Source organism: Zonotrichia leucophrys, chromosome 1 (genome assembly GCF_028769735.1).
Source record: "Zonotrichia leucophrys gambelii isolate GWCS_2022_RI chromosome 1, RI_Zleu_2.0, whole genome shotgun sequence".
NCBI lineage: Eukaryota > Metazoa > Chordata > Aves > Passeriformes > Passerellidae > Zonotrichia > Zonotrichia leucophrys.
Window position 1 is genome coordinate 115343645 of NC_088169.1, and position 15659 is coordinate 115359303.

The 15659-nt window shown below is 53.7% G+C and overlaps 1 protein-coding gene and 1 long non-coding RNA gene across 8 annotated transcripts; one reads left to right on the forward strand and one right to left on the reverse strand.

Annotated features, from left to right (window-relative positions):
• Positions 1–221: 221 nt before the first annotated feature.
• Positions 222–12373, reverse strand: LOC135455345 (uncharacterized). Of its 3 annotated transcripts, none has more exons than XR_010442311.1 (6): positions 12294–12373; positions 10603–10703; positions 8121–8248; positions 6212–6729; positions 4829–5503; positions 222–1785 (listed from the first exon to the last, which is right to left on the reverse strand). It is a non-coding gene; the product is annotated as an uncharacterized LOC135455345 (long non-coding RNA). The 3 variants fall into 3 exon arrangements; XR_010442312.1 differs by having other exon boundaries at positions 222–949; positions 1581–1785; positions 4829–6729; XR_010442310.1 differs by having other exon boundaries at positions 4829–6729.
• P2RY6 (pyrimidinergic receptor P2Y6) lies at positions 7258–15246 on the forward strand. Of its 5 annotated transcripts, none has more exons than XM_064728457.1 (2): positions 7258–7308; positions 13001–15246. In XM_064728457.1, the coding sequence occupies exon 2, from the start codon at positions 13059–13061 to the stop codon at positions 14046–14048; it is 990 nt and encodes a 329-aa protein (XP_064584527.1). In that variant the 5' UTR covers positions 7258–7308; positions 13001–13058; the 3' UTR covers positions 14049–15246. The 5 variants fall into 5 exon arrangements, with proteins under 5 accessions (XP_064584527.1, XP_064584553.1, XP_064584536.1 ...); XM_064728483.1 differs by lacking the exon at positions 7258–7308 and adding an exon at positions 7339–7386 and having other exon boundaries at positions 13001–15217; XM_064728466.1 differs by lacking the exon at positions 7258–7308 and adding an exon at positions 7453–7516 and having other exon boundaries at positions 13001–15217.
• Positions 15247–15659: the final 413 nt, after the last annotated feature.

Here is a 15659-nt window from a genome sequence, read left to right on the forward strand (position 1 = left end):
CCTTAGCCCATCAAAGAAAGGATCTGCCTGAGCCAGAACCTTGGGGAGGTCTCAGCCTCCCTGCCCTACATCTGTGACCCCTGAGAGGGCTCTGGGCAGGCTCTGAGGGATGAAAGGGGTCTGGCTCTCCTTTGTCCTTGTATGGGAATTTGCATGGAAGCAAACGTGTAAGGAGCTGGCCAAAAGGAAATACTCAGCGTGACATGTCAAAGCAGATTTTAATAAATGTTTACAAACCTCCCAGCAGCCAAGAGGGGGAATAAAGAGGGAAATAACTATAGGAAAGGACAGGTTTACTATTTAAAACTTCTTTGATTCATTCTTACCCAAAAGAACAATCAACTCTTACTCATTTTCCTCAAAAATACAGCCCTCTGGGAGTCTGCAGGACAGGGCTGCATCATCCCCTGCAGGAGCAGGCAGCCCTGTGGGGTGTGGGAGAGGCGCCTTCCCAAATCCAGGATCTGTGTCACTGTGGGAGCCGGGTGGCCCTCAGGGACAAGGTTTGTCTCTGCATGGATGGTTCTGCTGACTCTGAGCTGGCTGAGGAGCAGAGTTCCTGAGAAGGGGAGAAGCTTTTCACCTGTCCCAGGTGGATTTAGTGAGAGGACCCATCTGGTGTGTTCTCCAGGAGCACGTGGGCTGGAGCAGGGAACAATTCCCAAGGCTCTGCCGAGGCCTCTGCTTTGTGCTTGCCTTGGCACGGGGCCATGGCGTGAGTCACAAGCCACTTGCTTTTTGTTTAATGTCCCCATTCCGGCTCTGCAGACTCGCTCAGAGGGAAGTTAATTCATAAACCCCACCAATATTAACTGCCCCAGCAGGAGGAGGAGGAGGAAGAGAAGAAGCCAGGCTGTTTGCCTTCACCACTATACCACTGACACGTTTTATATCACCTACTGGTGTGGCTGCGTCTTCCTCACTGGTCCTAGGGTGATGATGTGACAATCTAGGACAATGTGACAATCACAGCAAATACGTGACAGTCCTGGGACAATGTGGCAGTCACAGCACCTCTGTGATAGTCTAAGACCTAGGTGACAGTCCTAGAAGCAATGAGGACATGGTTGATTTCTCCCCGGGGTGGGTGCAGGCCTCAGTGCAGGCCCTGCACGCCAACAAAGAGTCCCCATAACATAAAGGGAATACAAATCCCATTGTCCTTGTATGGGAACATAAAGGAGGAGGAGCATAACCCCCTGGACATGGAAGATGCCCAGAGGAGCCAGCACACAGGTCCCCATCTCCTGGGGATGCCTCTGACACCTGGGACCTCTCCCATGTTAGTGCCTGGCAAGGGACGAGCACAGAGAGGAGGAGGAGCATGGCTGCTGGGACACGGAAAAAGGGAGAAGAGCCAGTGGAGGAACACATCCAGGAGCTAGCAGAGTGGGAGCCAAGCCCTTGAGCTGTACTGGTTGTTTGCAGACTGAAAGCCCTGTGCACACACACACACACAGAGAAGTGCTCTCTTTGGAGGTTCCCAGTCTGGGAATGGCCAAACCAGGCCATTGCTGTGGTGGCTCATGGGCCACATGGAGCCTCTAAAATCCCAGAGACTGGGACATTTGGACACTCACCCAGCAGGAGATGGGATGCAGCTCAGCCCAGGCTCTGGAACCCAGCAGAGAGGCACGTCCAGGTGTGCCAGGGCGAGAGGAGACCACGAAGTGTGTCGTGCTCAGAGATCCTGCTTAGCCAAGGGTGGTTTGCACCTGCTCTCATCCTGAGGGGGAAACCAGCCTTTCCTCTCGTGGCTGGGTTAAAAACCAGATGTCCAAGTGCCTGGAAAACAGAGATTTAATTATGTGCTTAATTACAGCCGCCTGGTCTCAGCCCATCTTGGCCTCTGGATGACAAGGATGGAAATAATACTCAGAGCCACATGTCAGGGACAGAGCCCTCCACAGCACATTCCAGAGAACATCCCAGGGCTCTGTCTCCAGCCACCCTGCTGAGATGAGCCCCTTTGGACCAAGGACACCCAAGCCCAGCAGTTGATCCTGAGGGGAACACAGCACCTTCACCTCCCCCTCCGGCAGGGATTTGAAGCAAGGCACAGTCACATCCCTGCACAGGAGATTCCCTTGAACCTTCCTGGAAACCCAGCCATTTTCTTGTCTGCCATTCCCGTTATTTTTCTGGTTTTATTTTAATCTCCTGTCTGTTATTGTTCGGTTTTCCTTTGAGCAAATTTCTCTGAGTGTCCAAGAATAGAAGACACATCAGATAATACTGGGAAGGAAGTGAGAGTGCCTAGAATTACTGGATATATTAAATCAAACCCATCTCATATTTTCTCTGTTTATGCCAGATTTGTCTGGGTATTTATCCCTTAAGTTGGAGTCACCACTGCTGAGATCAGGACTCTTGGTTTGACGTGCATGGAGAGAGAGCGACCCAGGCACTGGCAGCTCCCGGCCCAAATAAAGGGATTTAAAAATAATAACTTGGAATAGGAAAGAATAGACTAGAACCTTGTTTGCAGGAAAATTACTTAAAAAACAAATTCAAGAGGCTGAAACACTGTGAAAGGTGCTGTGAGTGAGGTCACCCACTGCTCCTGAGCCTGCCAGCACACGCAGGCTCCAGGGCAACGAGCTGATCTTGTTTCCCATCAGATTCCCCTCCTCCCTCCCTCTCTGCTGAGGTGCAGAGCTCAGCCCCTGCCTTGGTTTTGCAACACATCCCCAACGGGATGGACCTGCTTGAACATTTTTGGCTGGGGCAGGTCTCAGGTGTCCCAGATGGCACACGATGGGCGGGTTGAGGGGAGGAGGGCCCTGCCTGCCAGGTGTTACCTGTGACAGATGTGGAATACAACCTCCCAATGCTCTGTGTGAGGATTTTATAGCTGTTACCCGGAAGCTGAAAGCTGGGTGTTCATTCTTTTGTGCAACTGGAGAAACTGAGGCAGGGATTGAGGTCATCACAGGATCTCCCCAGTCCACCCTGTCATTCCCAGCAGCAACAGGAACAGACCTCCTTGCTCAGAATGGTCTTACAACCCCCCAGAGCTACACCTGACATATCAACGTCTCCTGAGATGAGCATCTCCGGGCCACACTCCTGTGCTGGACAGGCACTCAAATCCCACCCACCCAAACCCCCAAGCTTGTGCAAGCCACCACATCAAAAGAGAAGGTTCAGCAGCCATGCCTGGTTCTGCCCAAACGCAGACAATTGATGGCCAGGACCCCCCAGGATTGTATTTTCCGTGTTATGGTTTCCCCCCGGTGTTTGGATGAAGTGTCTGGGCACTGGCTCTGCTCTGAGCTTTGTTTAGGAGGTGCTGCCAAGGTAATGCTGCTCTCAGCACTGCTGCACGAGCACCACGTCCCTGCAACACCCCAGCCCATCCTGGGAAGCTGCTCCTGTCCCCCTCCTTGTCCTGGGCACTGAGCTGGCCCCAGACCCCTCATTCCTGCTCCTAATGTTGCCCATAACACCAAGCAAACACTACAACAAGCCCTGAGTGGGTTTGCTGGAGCTTTGAGCCCTTCTCTGCTTGCACAGCAGCACATCCAAGGGATTTTCTGGTATATTAGGTGGGGGAAGAAATGGAAATAATTCCCATTTGGGAATGGAGGACATGGAACCATCCTCTGTGGGGCTGCTCCTGGTGAAACCTCCAACAAGTGGTGGTTCAGTCATCTCCCAGCAAGCAGAGCAGAAAAACCTCTTATACCTGAATCAAGGGGTGTTATTACCTGGGATATCTCCAAAATCTTCCTATAAAATATTCCCATCACATTTGGTTTAGCTGAGTGCGAACCTCAAGCACCAGTGGAGGGTTTTTTTGCCCACTCATGAATGACGGAAGAGAAAACTGTGACTCAATTCTGCCTTGTCTTTGTAATTCTGCTCTTCCACAGAAAAAGGAAAAAAAAAAAAAAAGTCTTTTCCTTCTTATCAGAAAGAGACCAATTCTTGGAATTAAAAAAATAAATCACTTGAGACATGCCTTCCCCTTTCATCTTCTTCAAGGGCACAGCACGATCTTCTGAGAAGCAGAATCGAAAGGGAGAAGTAAAGACATCTGAGTAGCCCCCACAGAAAGCATCATCAGTGATGCCAGGCATGAAACAGAGCTTTTTTTCCTCCCCAAAATAAATGTCCAGTTTGGTTTCCTCTGCAGTGGAAGGAACAGGGAAGTGTGGTTTCAATATTTGCTGTGGTGGCTGGGTGTGATGGACCCACCTGCAGAAAAGGGAGAACCAGCCCAAGACTTGAGCACATCCCTGCATTCTCCTGGGAAGCAAATGGTCCATGCTCTGAGTTTGAATTTCTGGAAGGCTTTGCTCCCTCTGGGAGATGCCTCATGCCTTGAAGCTGCCTTGAGATGCCTCATGCCTTGAGTTATTTTGGGTTCTCAGGAATCCCCAAGGCCCCATTTCTACAGCCCTTGGCAAGGGGATTGACAAACTGAGTCAACAGTGCTGCATTAAATGGTATTAATGAGGAAATAACTTCAACTGACCTGAAAAATCACTTAAGAAAATGCATAAATTTCCCATTATGGAAATACACCGACTTGTTGCACAGACTAAAAATTGCACATAGGGGTGAAAACCTAAGGGTTTTCAGCATGGAGGGCAAGGAGCCAAAGCAGGGATTGTGGCCAACCTGGAGGCATTTGATTTCCACTCAACCATGAAAGGTTTGGAGACATCCCCATCCCAGACCCCAGCTCTGCCCTTGAAGAGAGAAAGCTGACCACAAATTGTGAAGGTTCAAATTGTGGAGGTCTGAATTGTGAAGGTCCCCTCATAGCACTGGAGGGTGACCAGTTTCTCCACCTCAAAAGTCCAGCAGTGAGAGAACTTGCCTGATTTCACCCCAGCTGGGTGCACTGCTCTGGCTGTGGTGAGCTCTGGTTGCAGCAAGAAGGTGCAGGGCTCCATCAGAGTAGACCTCAGGAGATGAGACTTTCTGCAACAAACACCTTCTCTGCCAAAAATCCAGGGTTTCAAAAGGCGCTGGGATAGCAGATGTCCATGGAGGAGTTTGGGGTGACCATCCTCTGAGCTGGTTTAAAAAGACAAAGTTGTCATCAAATGTGACCTCCTCACGAGCAAGCTCAACCAGATCCACCACCCTAGCAGGCTGGAGTTGTCAGGACATGAGAAATGAACTCCATTTCCGTTATAAACAGCTTTTAGATGTAATGAAATTCTTCATGCAAGACGTCTCCGGTCTGGTGAGACGCGGCGGAGCCCGAGGCAGAAGGGACCCAGCCTGATCCCTGCATGTCTGTGCTGGGGAACAACCTGAGAGCTCTGAGGAACCTCTCCATGGGGACAGCCAGTGTCTGGTGATGGGAACATCCCAGCCCCGAGGCCCTCACAAAGATTCAGCATTTGAAAAATGCTGCTTTTCACCTCCAGGAGGTTTTGCAGCCGTTGAAAGACCACGGTCCCAGTTCCAAAGTGCCTCCCTGGCCTTGACCACAGGGGATCCTGCCCACATCCAGCCACGCTGGGTTCTGCTGGCAGCTGGAAGCCTGGATAGCAGAGGGAAGGTGGAATTACCCCTGGGAGCAGCAGTGGCAAAGGTCACCTGCACTCAGGAGCTAATGCAGTTACTGGCAGCATCCAGCCAGAGGAACAGAAACCAGGGAAACTCAAACCCAGCCACCGTGCCAGCCCTTTCTGCCAAGGATCAATTCACTCAGCCAGACCCCAAGAGGAACCCAGGCTTGTCCCTTTCCCCACTCATTTTTCCCAATGATCCTTTGGTATGAATAAAAAGAGGTTTAAAAACAACGCTTTGCTTGAAATCTCATTTTTAGAGCCAGCTACTGCTTCCAAATTTGCCTCTCTTATCCCTGATCAGCCCTCAAAATGTCATTTTTGGGGATTTCCCTCCAAATTTGCCTCTCTTATCCCTGATCAGCACTCCAAATGTCATTTTTGGGGATTTCCCAATAATTCCAGGTGCTCTAGGGCTGGGCTTGTGGCTCAGTGGAGGTGCTTGGAGCTGGCAGGCAGCCAGGAGCCACTATTATATTTTCTGTTTTTTAACACTCCCACCACTATTTACAGTGTCCCCACAGCGAGACAGCCGGCTGTTCACCTTGGGGACCTGCAAGGACACTGCCACGCTGGGAGGGAGGAGAACCTCAGCCTTCCCAAAGCCAGGGGCAGCACCGGAGCTGGGATTGGTGCCCTCACTGTCAGTTCACGGGGGGAACGAGTTTATCCATCCTCACCTGCATTCCCCGGATGCTTGCGGGAAGTCCTGGGCTCCCCATGCACGGATGTTGGGCTTGTTTGCACAAGGTGTGCGTTTTCCGGGGAAAAGCACATTTCCCCCCCATTTTGCTCTCCCTGTGTGGAGGCTGAGGGAGCGGGGAATTTCACAAGGGCACCGAGCCACCGCCAACCCAGCCCCACAAGCCCGGGCAGCCCCGGGATGCGAGGGATGGCTCCAGCCTGGCTGTGGTTGCAAATATTCGAGTCAGATCCTGCCAGAGCCCATCTCTCCCGTGGCCACGCTGCCCGGCTTGGCCGTGGGCTCATGCCAGGATCAATGAAAGCCTGGGCTGTCCACTGCAGCAGGATGCACATCCCTCCATCCATTCTGTACAACCCAAACCCTCTCCCAGCATATTCGGGTGCCTGCTCAGTGAGGTGACACTGGGGAGCCCCCGCTGTGGTGTTGCATCATCTGGGTAATGCCTTCAGCACCTCCTTCACTTCCACATCCACCGAGACCCATCACAAGCCCCTAAAAAGAAAGCAGGGAATAATTCTTTAGGGATTCCCAGGCAAAGGAAGGGCCAAGCCCATCATGCAGCGGAATTTCAGCATCCCAGGGCTGTTTATGCATCTGCCATTCCATACCCAGCCCGTGCCCCCGGGGTTCTTTGCCTTATTGCTCTTTAATTGCCCTGCTCAGGAAGCGCGGAGCTTTGACCGCCTGGTTAATGAGTACGGGAGGCATCGACCCCTTGGGCTGCAGGGAGACCCTGTCCCCGACACCCAGGGCCAGGACAACCCGGCTGGTCCCTATGCGTGGGGACCCCACGCTGCAAATCCATCCCACTTTTGGGGCCGTTGGAATTCCCCCGGTACAGATGCTCGCCCAAGAAAGACCTTGAGCCAGATGTTTGCCTGGGAGCCCCCCGTGCTGGCCCAGCTGTTTCTGCCCCTTGCCTCGCCCCAGTCCAGCTGTGACCCCTCCCCAGCCGCTCCGGGCGCCGCCGCAGGTGCCGGGGCCGGAGCGGGGCGGAGCGGGGCGGCCCCGGGGCGGAGCGGCGGCGGCTCCGAGCGCTCCGTGCCCGGCTCCCGGCGCATCCCGCTGCCGGTAAGTGCCGCGAACGGCGGGAACGGGACCGACCCAGCCGGGCCGGGATGGGAACCGGGCAGCCTGGGACCCTAAAGGGTCAGAACAAAGCGGGCAGGGTGGGATCTTGGTGAACTGGGCAGGATGGGGTGGGACGGGGCTGGAAGGGGCAGGATGGAACCCTGAGGGGTCAGAGTGAAGCCGCTGCCTCCCGGCGCATCCCGCTCCGGTAAGTGCCGCGTACCGGGGGTATGGGACAAGCTGAACCGGGAAAGGATGGAATTCAAGTGAGTGAAGCGGGCAGGATAGGACGGGATGGGACTGGACAGGACGGAACGGAACCCAGCAGGGCTAGACCCAACTGGGTAAAATGGGACTGGACCGGACCGGGTAGGAAGGGACTCGACAGTGTCGGACCCACCCAGGCAGGATGGGACCTTTTAGGGTGAGAGGGAATCCGCTCCTTCCCGGCACATCCCGCTCTGGAAAGTGCCGCCAGTGGGGAGGGGGAACGGGACGAGCCGAACCGGGAAAGGACCGGATCCGACGCGAGTGCGAGGTCAGACTGACAGGGCACGGTCAGGTCCCGTAGGGAACAAGGTCTGAAACCCCTCAGGATGGGATCCAGCGGGGTGAAACCAAACTGGGCAGGACGGGGCCAGACTGGGCAGGACTGGACCCCAACAGATGGAATTGAGCTGGGCAGGATGAGGCAGAACAGCAGAGAATGGGGACGGATCCAGGGAATAGCCGCGCTTCGGCTGGGGTTTGGGGTGATCCCAGAGCCACTCCAAATGGAAGCTCTGCCCTTGGGGAGGTTCGGCAGCTCTTACCATGGAGCAGGGCTCAAAATCCCACCGTGATCCCCCTGGCAGGGCTGGTGCAGGCTGGATTCTCCCTTCTCCCTCTGCTCCCATGGTCTGGAGTGCCTGCATCCCTCAGGCATCCACAGCGATTAGCCCTGTGCCAGAAGTTGTATTGCGCATAAATAGAGTTTAAATCTGCTCGAGGGACCTGGTTTTCCTTGGCACCTCTGCCATGGGTGCCAGTAGCCTGGCATCTACCTTTTATATATAAATATATTTACCTTTTATATATAAATATATTTGTGCATGTATACATCCAGAGGGATAAATATACTCCTATATATGAGCACGTGTGCATAGACGTGTGTATAGATGTAGAAATATATTTCCCTATATATGGGTGGAGTTATGTATCAACACGAGTGTGACTCCATGTGCTCAGGGACATATATTTGTGTGTAGCGGTGGAGAAGTTTCTATATGTGTGTGTGTGAGTAGAGAGATATACATTAATATTTATAAAATATTGAAATAGTATGTATTTACATATAATTTTTATAGAATATAAATAATATATATTTTATATGTTAATATTTTTCTATATATTAATATAATCTATTACTCTATTAATATTATATTAAATTATATTACTATATTATAATTATATTATAGATAATTATATATAATATATAATGTATAATATATAAATATATTATATTTCATATTTTACATAATTATTTATACATAATATGTTATATATATGATTATATAATTATAGAAAGCAATATAAATAAATAATTAAAATATACGGATATAATATTATTATATATTAATATAATATGAATATATTATTATATTAATAGAAATGATAATAAATAAATGTTTGGAGAGCCATAGATAGGCTCTCCACACATTTATTTATTACCATTTCTATTAATATAATAATAGATTATATTATTACATAATATATTGAATATAGCGAGATACATATGTAGAGAGGTGTGCAGAGGTGTACTTACGTATAGAGATATAGGTTTATATTTGTATTTATATTTATATGCATAGAGGAATAGGGCAGTGAGATTGGGAAAGCTCATTGCACCTTCCCTGTCCCCATCATACCCTTTCCAGCAGGGAATCACAGTCCAGGTTGCCCAGAGCCTCCTTGAAGCGCTGATTTATGATGGGGCACCAAACTGTGGGAAGATGAATGTGCTCACCCAAGGACAGAGTGGCTCTGCCACCACCCTGTGCCCAACAATCCCAATTTAGTACCCCAAAATTCCCAAATTTGCCCCATTTTTCCACATTGTTACACCCTGAGGCTTCACTAAATGGAAATTTCCCTTTAAACATCCAAGCCTGGCTCCCCCACTGGGCAGATGGGCACCTGAGGATATCTTGGCACCAGCCAGGAGATGTTTGGGGATAAGGATGTGGTGGCTTTGGCCGAGTGACATGCAGGATGGAGCATCTCCCTTTTCAAGCTCTTTGAAATGTGCTGAGCTGGAGCTTTCACTTCCCCCCAGCCCAGACTTCCAGCCCCGCCAGCCAGCCACAAAGACCAGGCTGGGAAAGATAAACCACGGAGCAAGATTTCCAAGGGACAAAGCCTTCCCCACATCCTATTCCAGGGCAGCAACGTCCAAAAGCTTTCCCCACCACATCCAGCTCGCAGAATCCCCCTCCCAATCAATAGCAGGGTGTTAATTAAAGCTAATTCCACTGGAGAAGGGCTTGGTTTGAAAGCAGAGAGGTTGGAGGGGGCACGTGCAGGGGGAAGCTCATGGCTGCGGGTGATTATTTTTAATCTCTTCCCCATCTGGCCACAGAGCAGCCCCACTTCTCTTTCCTGATCCTTGTTCCTCCTCTGTAGGCACCTTAAACCTCTGGGATGAGGGTGACCCTATCCTGACCCTTCTCAACACCACAGGCACCCCCTTTTTTTCCCCTAAAATTCTCATTTCCCTATGGATTTCAGCCAGAGGTGGCAGGGCACCAGGTGCTATAGATGTGGGGGGTGCCAGCCCCATCACCCCAAGAGCTGGCAGGGATTCCCATGATGGGGTTTTGGGGTGAGAAAAGGGACTTTTGGGATAATCCACCTTGATAGACAATGAGGTGGGAGCATGCCCTGGGCACAGAAAGTGGCTGAGGGTCTCAGCGTGGTTTCATTAATTGATTTCATTAACTGGGGGGACACTGGCAGACTGGGATTGGGGCTTCTGGGTTTTCCTACTCTCCTCCAATTTTGCCATCCCTCCAAACCCAGCAGCAAGGGGTTCAGTGCTGTTTCCCTCTTACAAAAAGGGTTTTTTCCTCATTTGCCATTTTTTGGAGGGATCCCTTCTTTTTTTGGCTGCTCCTCCTTTTTTCGGATAACTGAAGACCTAGGTAGCCTTGGGCATGGTCCTTAGCAGGCCCCTGCCAACTTCTCCAAGGGGTATTTTGGGGGAAAAATATGTTGAAAAGGGGTGTAGACCACACTGGTTCACGTCAAACTCAGTACCTGTGCCTCAGTTTCCCTCGTTTTACTGCAGCATCCGCACAGCTGGAGCATCTTCTTCCTCTTGGTGCCACAGCGCCAGGGGACTTGCCTGTCCCTAACATCTGTGCAAAATTAGAAGGAGCCAAATATGAGGGAAATGAGGCAAAAATGGAGGAAAGGCTCAAAAATGAGGGAAAGCAGCCAAAAAACGAGGGGGAAAATTTAAAAAAAAAATTACAGAAAAAAACAAATAATGGTGAGCCAGCCACAGCCTGGCACCCAGAGGCAGGAGCATCCCCTCCCCTGGTGGCATCTGTGCCCTGCCAGCTGGTTTCTGTTCCCCAATTCCCCGGGGTGAAAGAGGAAAGGGAAGTGTTGCTCAATGGGGTGAGCACAGCACCCACAGATGTGCCAAGGGCTGGCACAGCCGTGCCTCCAGCACCCTGGAGCACCCCAAGAGGTAAGGGGCACTCCCAGGACCCCTCTTCCCAGCCACCTTGTCCCCTGTGTCCTCGGTGGGGACACTGAGGGGGTGGCAGAGGGTCCTGTGGGTGCTGCTCTGACCTTGGGTCCTGGGGGAGGTTTGGGGGGAGCCAGGGGAGAGGGAAGTTCACAGCCCTGGAGCGTTTATTGGCTTGGAGGTGGGTGCTGGGACTGCCTGGAGCTGGGGGGACAGTGGGGTGACACTGGGGGATGATGAGGGCTCAGTGAGGTGACAGAGGGACTCAAATAGGGTGTGAGGGCATGAATGGGGGTGCAGGGGGACTCAGCAGGGTACCCGGGGGATGGGAGACATGCAGCAGCCAGGGGACTGATTCACAAACCCCAAAATCGTGTCCCCCACACGGACACCATGGCTGGGCTGTGCAGTGGGGACTGCTGAATCCCCAGACACCCGAAATTGAGGTGTACAAGCTGACGGGGTGATCCCTGGACTGGTTTGTCTCTCCCTCCCTTGTGCTCCATGCTCCTGGCTGGAGCTGGGGCACCTCCTCCCTGCCTCAGTTTCCCCTTCCCTGTGGGCACCCCCTTGCAGGCAGGTTTGCACCCAGGGCAGCAGGGGAAGCGGGGGCCGTGTCTCCGGCCAGGGCTGCATCCCGGGCCGGGCAGGGAGGAGGGGAGGCAGGAGAAGCGGCTCTGGGACCCACGGGGGACAGACCCTGCCCCAGGACGGGGGGCTCATGGGCTGTGCCACGCTGCTCTGAGCCCCCGAGGAAAGCAGATCTCCTCCTCCGCTGCGCAGAGCTGGGTGGGCTGGACCGGACAGCTCTGGGCTCGCTGTCACCGTGCCGATTACGGGCTGGCAGTGCCCGCGAGGGTCGCGCTGGGCTGGGCGCGGTGGCATCGCCCCGGCTGAGCCCGGCCGGCTGCGGGGCTTTGGCACCCCCTGCAGAGGCGCAGGGAGCCGCGCCGGCGGCCAGCGCAGCATCTGCCGCCATCTCCTCCGCCGGAGGACCCCGGCAGCCCCTCGGCCCCGGGCAAACCTTCCCGGGCAGGAAAAGTGCCGTGGGACGGTGGCAAGCGTGGCCACCACGCTGCCCTGCGCCGTCCCACTCGCTCTGCCTAAACCCATCAGTGTGCCTTAGCATTGTGGAATCACAGCAGGATCTGGGATGGAAGTGGCCTTAAAGGTTCACTCCAGCCCCCTGCCATGAGCAGAGACACCTCGCACTAGCCCAGGGTGTTGTTATCATATTTCTAGAGTCCCATACCTTCTTTGGGTGGTTTTCTCACAAGCAGCTCTTCACAGCAGCATGGTTCCTGCTTCTTCACCACAGCTCCTCCAAGGCTCACCCTAACTGGCCAAGCCCACCCCCTTTTATCCCAGTTACCTTCACTGGCCACAGCTGCAGCCCAATGAAGGACATCACAGCTGCAGCCCATCAAGAACAACCGGGGCTCATCAGGGCAAGGCCTATGTACAGATATTCAAGTACTATATTTCCCCCTTTTCTTTTACTTACAGATGTTCAAGTACTGTACAGAGACACCTCACACTAGCCCAGGGTGCTCCAAACCCTGTCCAACCTGGCCTTGGACACTTCCAGGGGTGCCACAGCTTCTCTGGGTAGCCCAGCCCTCCCAGAGCACAGGGGATCCCTTGGAGCAGCTCAGGGCCTCCTCTGGGCTCTCTCCAGCAGCTCCACATCCTGCTGCTGTGTCCCCAGGGCTGGGGCAGCTCTGCAGGTGAGATCTCACCTGAGCTCAGGGGCAGAATCCCCCTCCCCTGCTGCCCATGCTGGGGGATCAGCCCAGGGCACGGGGGTTGCACATGGTTGGGTCATGTCCAGCTTCCCATCCACCAAATTGTCCTCAGGGCTGCTCTCCATCCCTTCACTTCCAGCCTGCAGATCACCAGTCCAGGTTCATCCTTTGAGGAGGCAGACAAGTCACCAGCTGTCCCCTCTGACATTCACAGGTGCTACCAAGGGGCCACACCAGCAGCAGAGAGGACACTGACAGCTGGGAACGCCACCATGGCCAACGTGACAGCCACGAGCAGCGGGAGGAACTCGTGCACCTACCACGAGGAGTTCAAGCAGGTGCTGCTGCCCCTGGTGTACTCGGTGGTGTTCGTGGTGGGGCTGCCCCTCAACGCCGTGGTCATCGGGCAGATCTGGCTGGCGCGGCAGGCGCTGAGCCGCACCACCATCTACATGCTCAACCTGGCCGTGGCCGACCTGCTCTACGTCTGCTCCCTGCCCCTGCTCATCTACAACTACACCCAGAAGGACTACTGGCCTTTCGGGGACTTCACCTGCAAATTCGTGCGCTTCCAGTTCTACACCAACCTGCACAGCAGCATCTTCTTCCTCACCTGCATCAGCGTCCAGCGCTACCTGGGCATCTGCCACCCCCTGGCCTCGTGGCACAAGAAGAAGGGCAAGAAGCTGACGTGGCTGGTGTGCGCAGCCGTGTGGTTCATCGTCATCGCCCAGTGCCTGCCCACCTTCGTCTTCGCCTCCACGGGCACGCAGAGGAACCGCACGGTGTGCTACGACCTGAGCGCGCCCGACCGCTCGGCCGCCTACTTCCCCTACGGCATCACCCTCACCTTCACCGGCTTCCTGCTGCCCTTCGCGGCCATCCTGGCCTGCTACTGCAGCATGGCGCGCATCCTGTGCCAGAAGGACGAGCTCATCGGCCTGGCCGTGCACAAGAGGAAGGACAAGGCCGTGCGCATGGTCATCATCGTGGTCATCGTCTTCTCCATCAGCTTCTTGCCCTTCCACCTGACCAAGACCATCTACCTGATCGTGCGCTCCTCGCCCACGCTGCCCTGCCCGGCCCTGCAGGCCTTCGCCATCGCCTACAAGTGCACGCGGCCCTTCGCCAGCATGAACAGCGTGCTCGACCCCATCCTCTTCTACTTCACGCAGCGCAAGTTCCGCGAGAGCACGCGCTACCTCCTCGACAAGGTGAGCTCCAAGTGGCGCCACGACCACTGCGTCACCTACGGCTCCTAGGCGAGGACGAGGCCACCTCGGTGCCACCAAGGCACGGAGCAATTTCAGCTCTGAGCTCCACGGAGCAGAGATGGCTTCACCAGGGACATGCTGGAGGGGAGGAGGATGGCATCTCCCAAGCTGTCAGCCTGGTGGTGGATCCGTGGTGATCCACCTCCATCCAGTGGTGCAGTGTTAACCCCATCACAGATCCAGTGTTCTCTCCCTTGCTCGCCTGGAGCAGCTCAGCACCTTGGTGGTCAAGCCATCAACGCAATAAAAATCCACTGGGACCGTGGAGAGCAAGATGGAGCTCCATGGAGGACACATCCCTGGCTCAGCTGCTGGTGGATGGTTTGTCCCCATACTCAATTAAAAATTCCCTGATGGGGACAGCATGAAGGCTGGGGAGGGTTTGGTTCAGCCCAGCTCAAGATCAGTGTCACAGGTGGTTTTAGTGAAACATCCTTTTTGGGACATCCCTATCCCCCAGTGCCCGGAATGAGGCCACACCAGCTAGTGATACAAGATCACTGGTGCTGCAAAATGTTGGAGGAGCACCCTGGATGGACTGGGAACAGGAAAAGGAGACATCAGGGCAACTGGAACACTCATGCTGGATTTCCCACTGAAGCCATGACCATGGGCTGGGTTAGACAGCATTGTCACCTGCCTGGGGACCTCCATAAATCCAGCTCCCTGCTTAGCTCAGCATCCCAAGTCTGGCCCACGCTGGTGCCAGTGGTGCCCTGCTGTCACCTCCTAACAGGGTCCACCACAATCACAGCCAGCACACCTGGACACAACACCCAGAGTTGGAAAATGCATTCCACAGAGAGCCACTCAATGTCCTGACCACGTCACCATACATCCCGCAGCTGGCTTGGCCTCTCCACAGGGCTGGGGCTTGAGCTTTTCTCCCCCAGCCTCTGTTGGGATGCTGCTCCCTCACAGCAAGGAGGGATTTGCAAGGTGGATGCAACACTCATTGCTCTGTGAGTCTTCTCCAATGTATAGGATGTATAGAATTAACTCCCTGCTCTCTCTCAGATGGGTGTATACACCCACTGTGTGTACAGACATAGAATATATCCCAGCAGAGGGAGGTTTGTGGCCCAGCCCAGGCTCTGCAGTGCAGAAAATCTCTGCCTGAACACGGTATATGTATCTATACAGTGTGTGTGTATATATATATATAAATATATATGTGGATGACAGCATTTTTCATGTCTGCTTATAATAATCACACCTAAGTGGATTGAAGTGATTTGCTTCCAATCTCCAGGGCTGAGCACCCCTCCAGCTTGGCTGCCTGCAGCTGGCCAAGGGTGCAGCTCCATCCTGACTGCTCCCTGCAGGTACACAGCGTCTCCTCAGGCACCTGGGCACCCAAGCACCCAGGGCTGGCAGTCCCAGGGTGTCTCCTTGCTGTCATGAGGATGAGGAGGGTGTCCAGAGTGGTCACAGGCTCTTGGATGATGCTCAGAGATCCCAGCATCACGGCTGTGCTGCAGCATTAGCTCAAACCACCTGGTTTTGCAGGAGCTGTGTCCCTGTCCTGACAGTGACAGTGACTCTGGGCTGGGGCACAGAATGTGATGGAGGAGGCAAAGGCAGCCCCGTGCTTTCCCT

Excerpts from the sequence above, each read along its gene's own strand:
- P2RY6 (XM_064728447.1), top strand. The coding sequence starts at position 12,548 with ATGTTCAAGTACTGTACAGAGACACCTCACACTAGCCCAGGGTGCTCC. Across the intron at positions 12,769-13,000 it reads GGGCTGGGGCAGCTCTGCAG|GTGCTACCAAGGGGCCACAC; the intron begins GTGAGATCTCAC and ends TGACATTCACAG.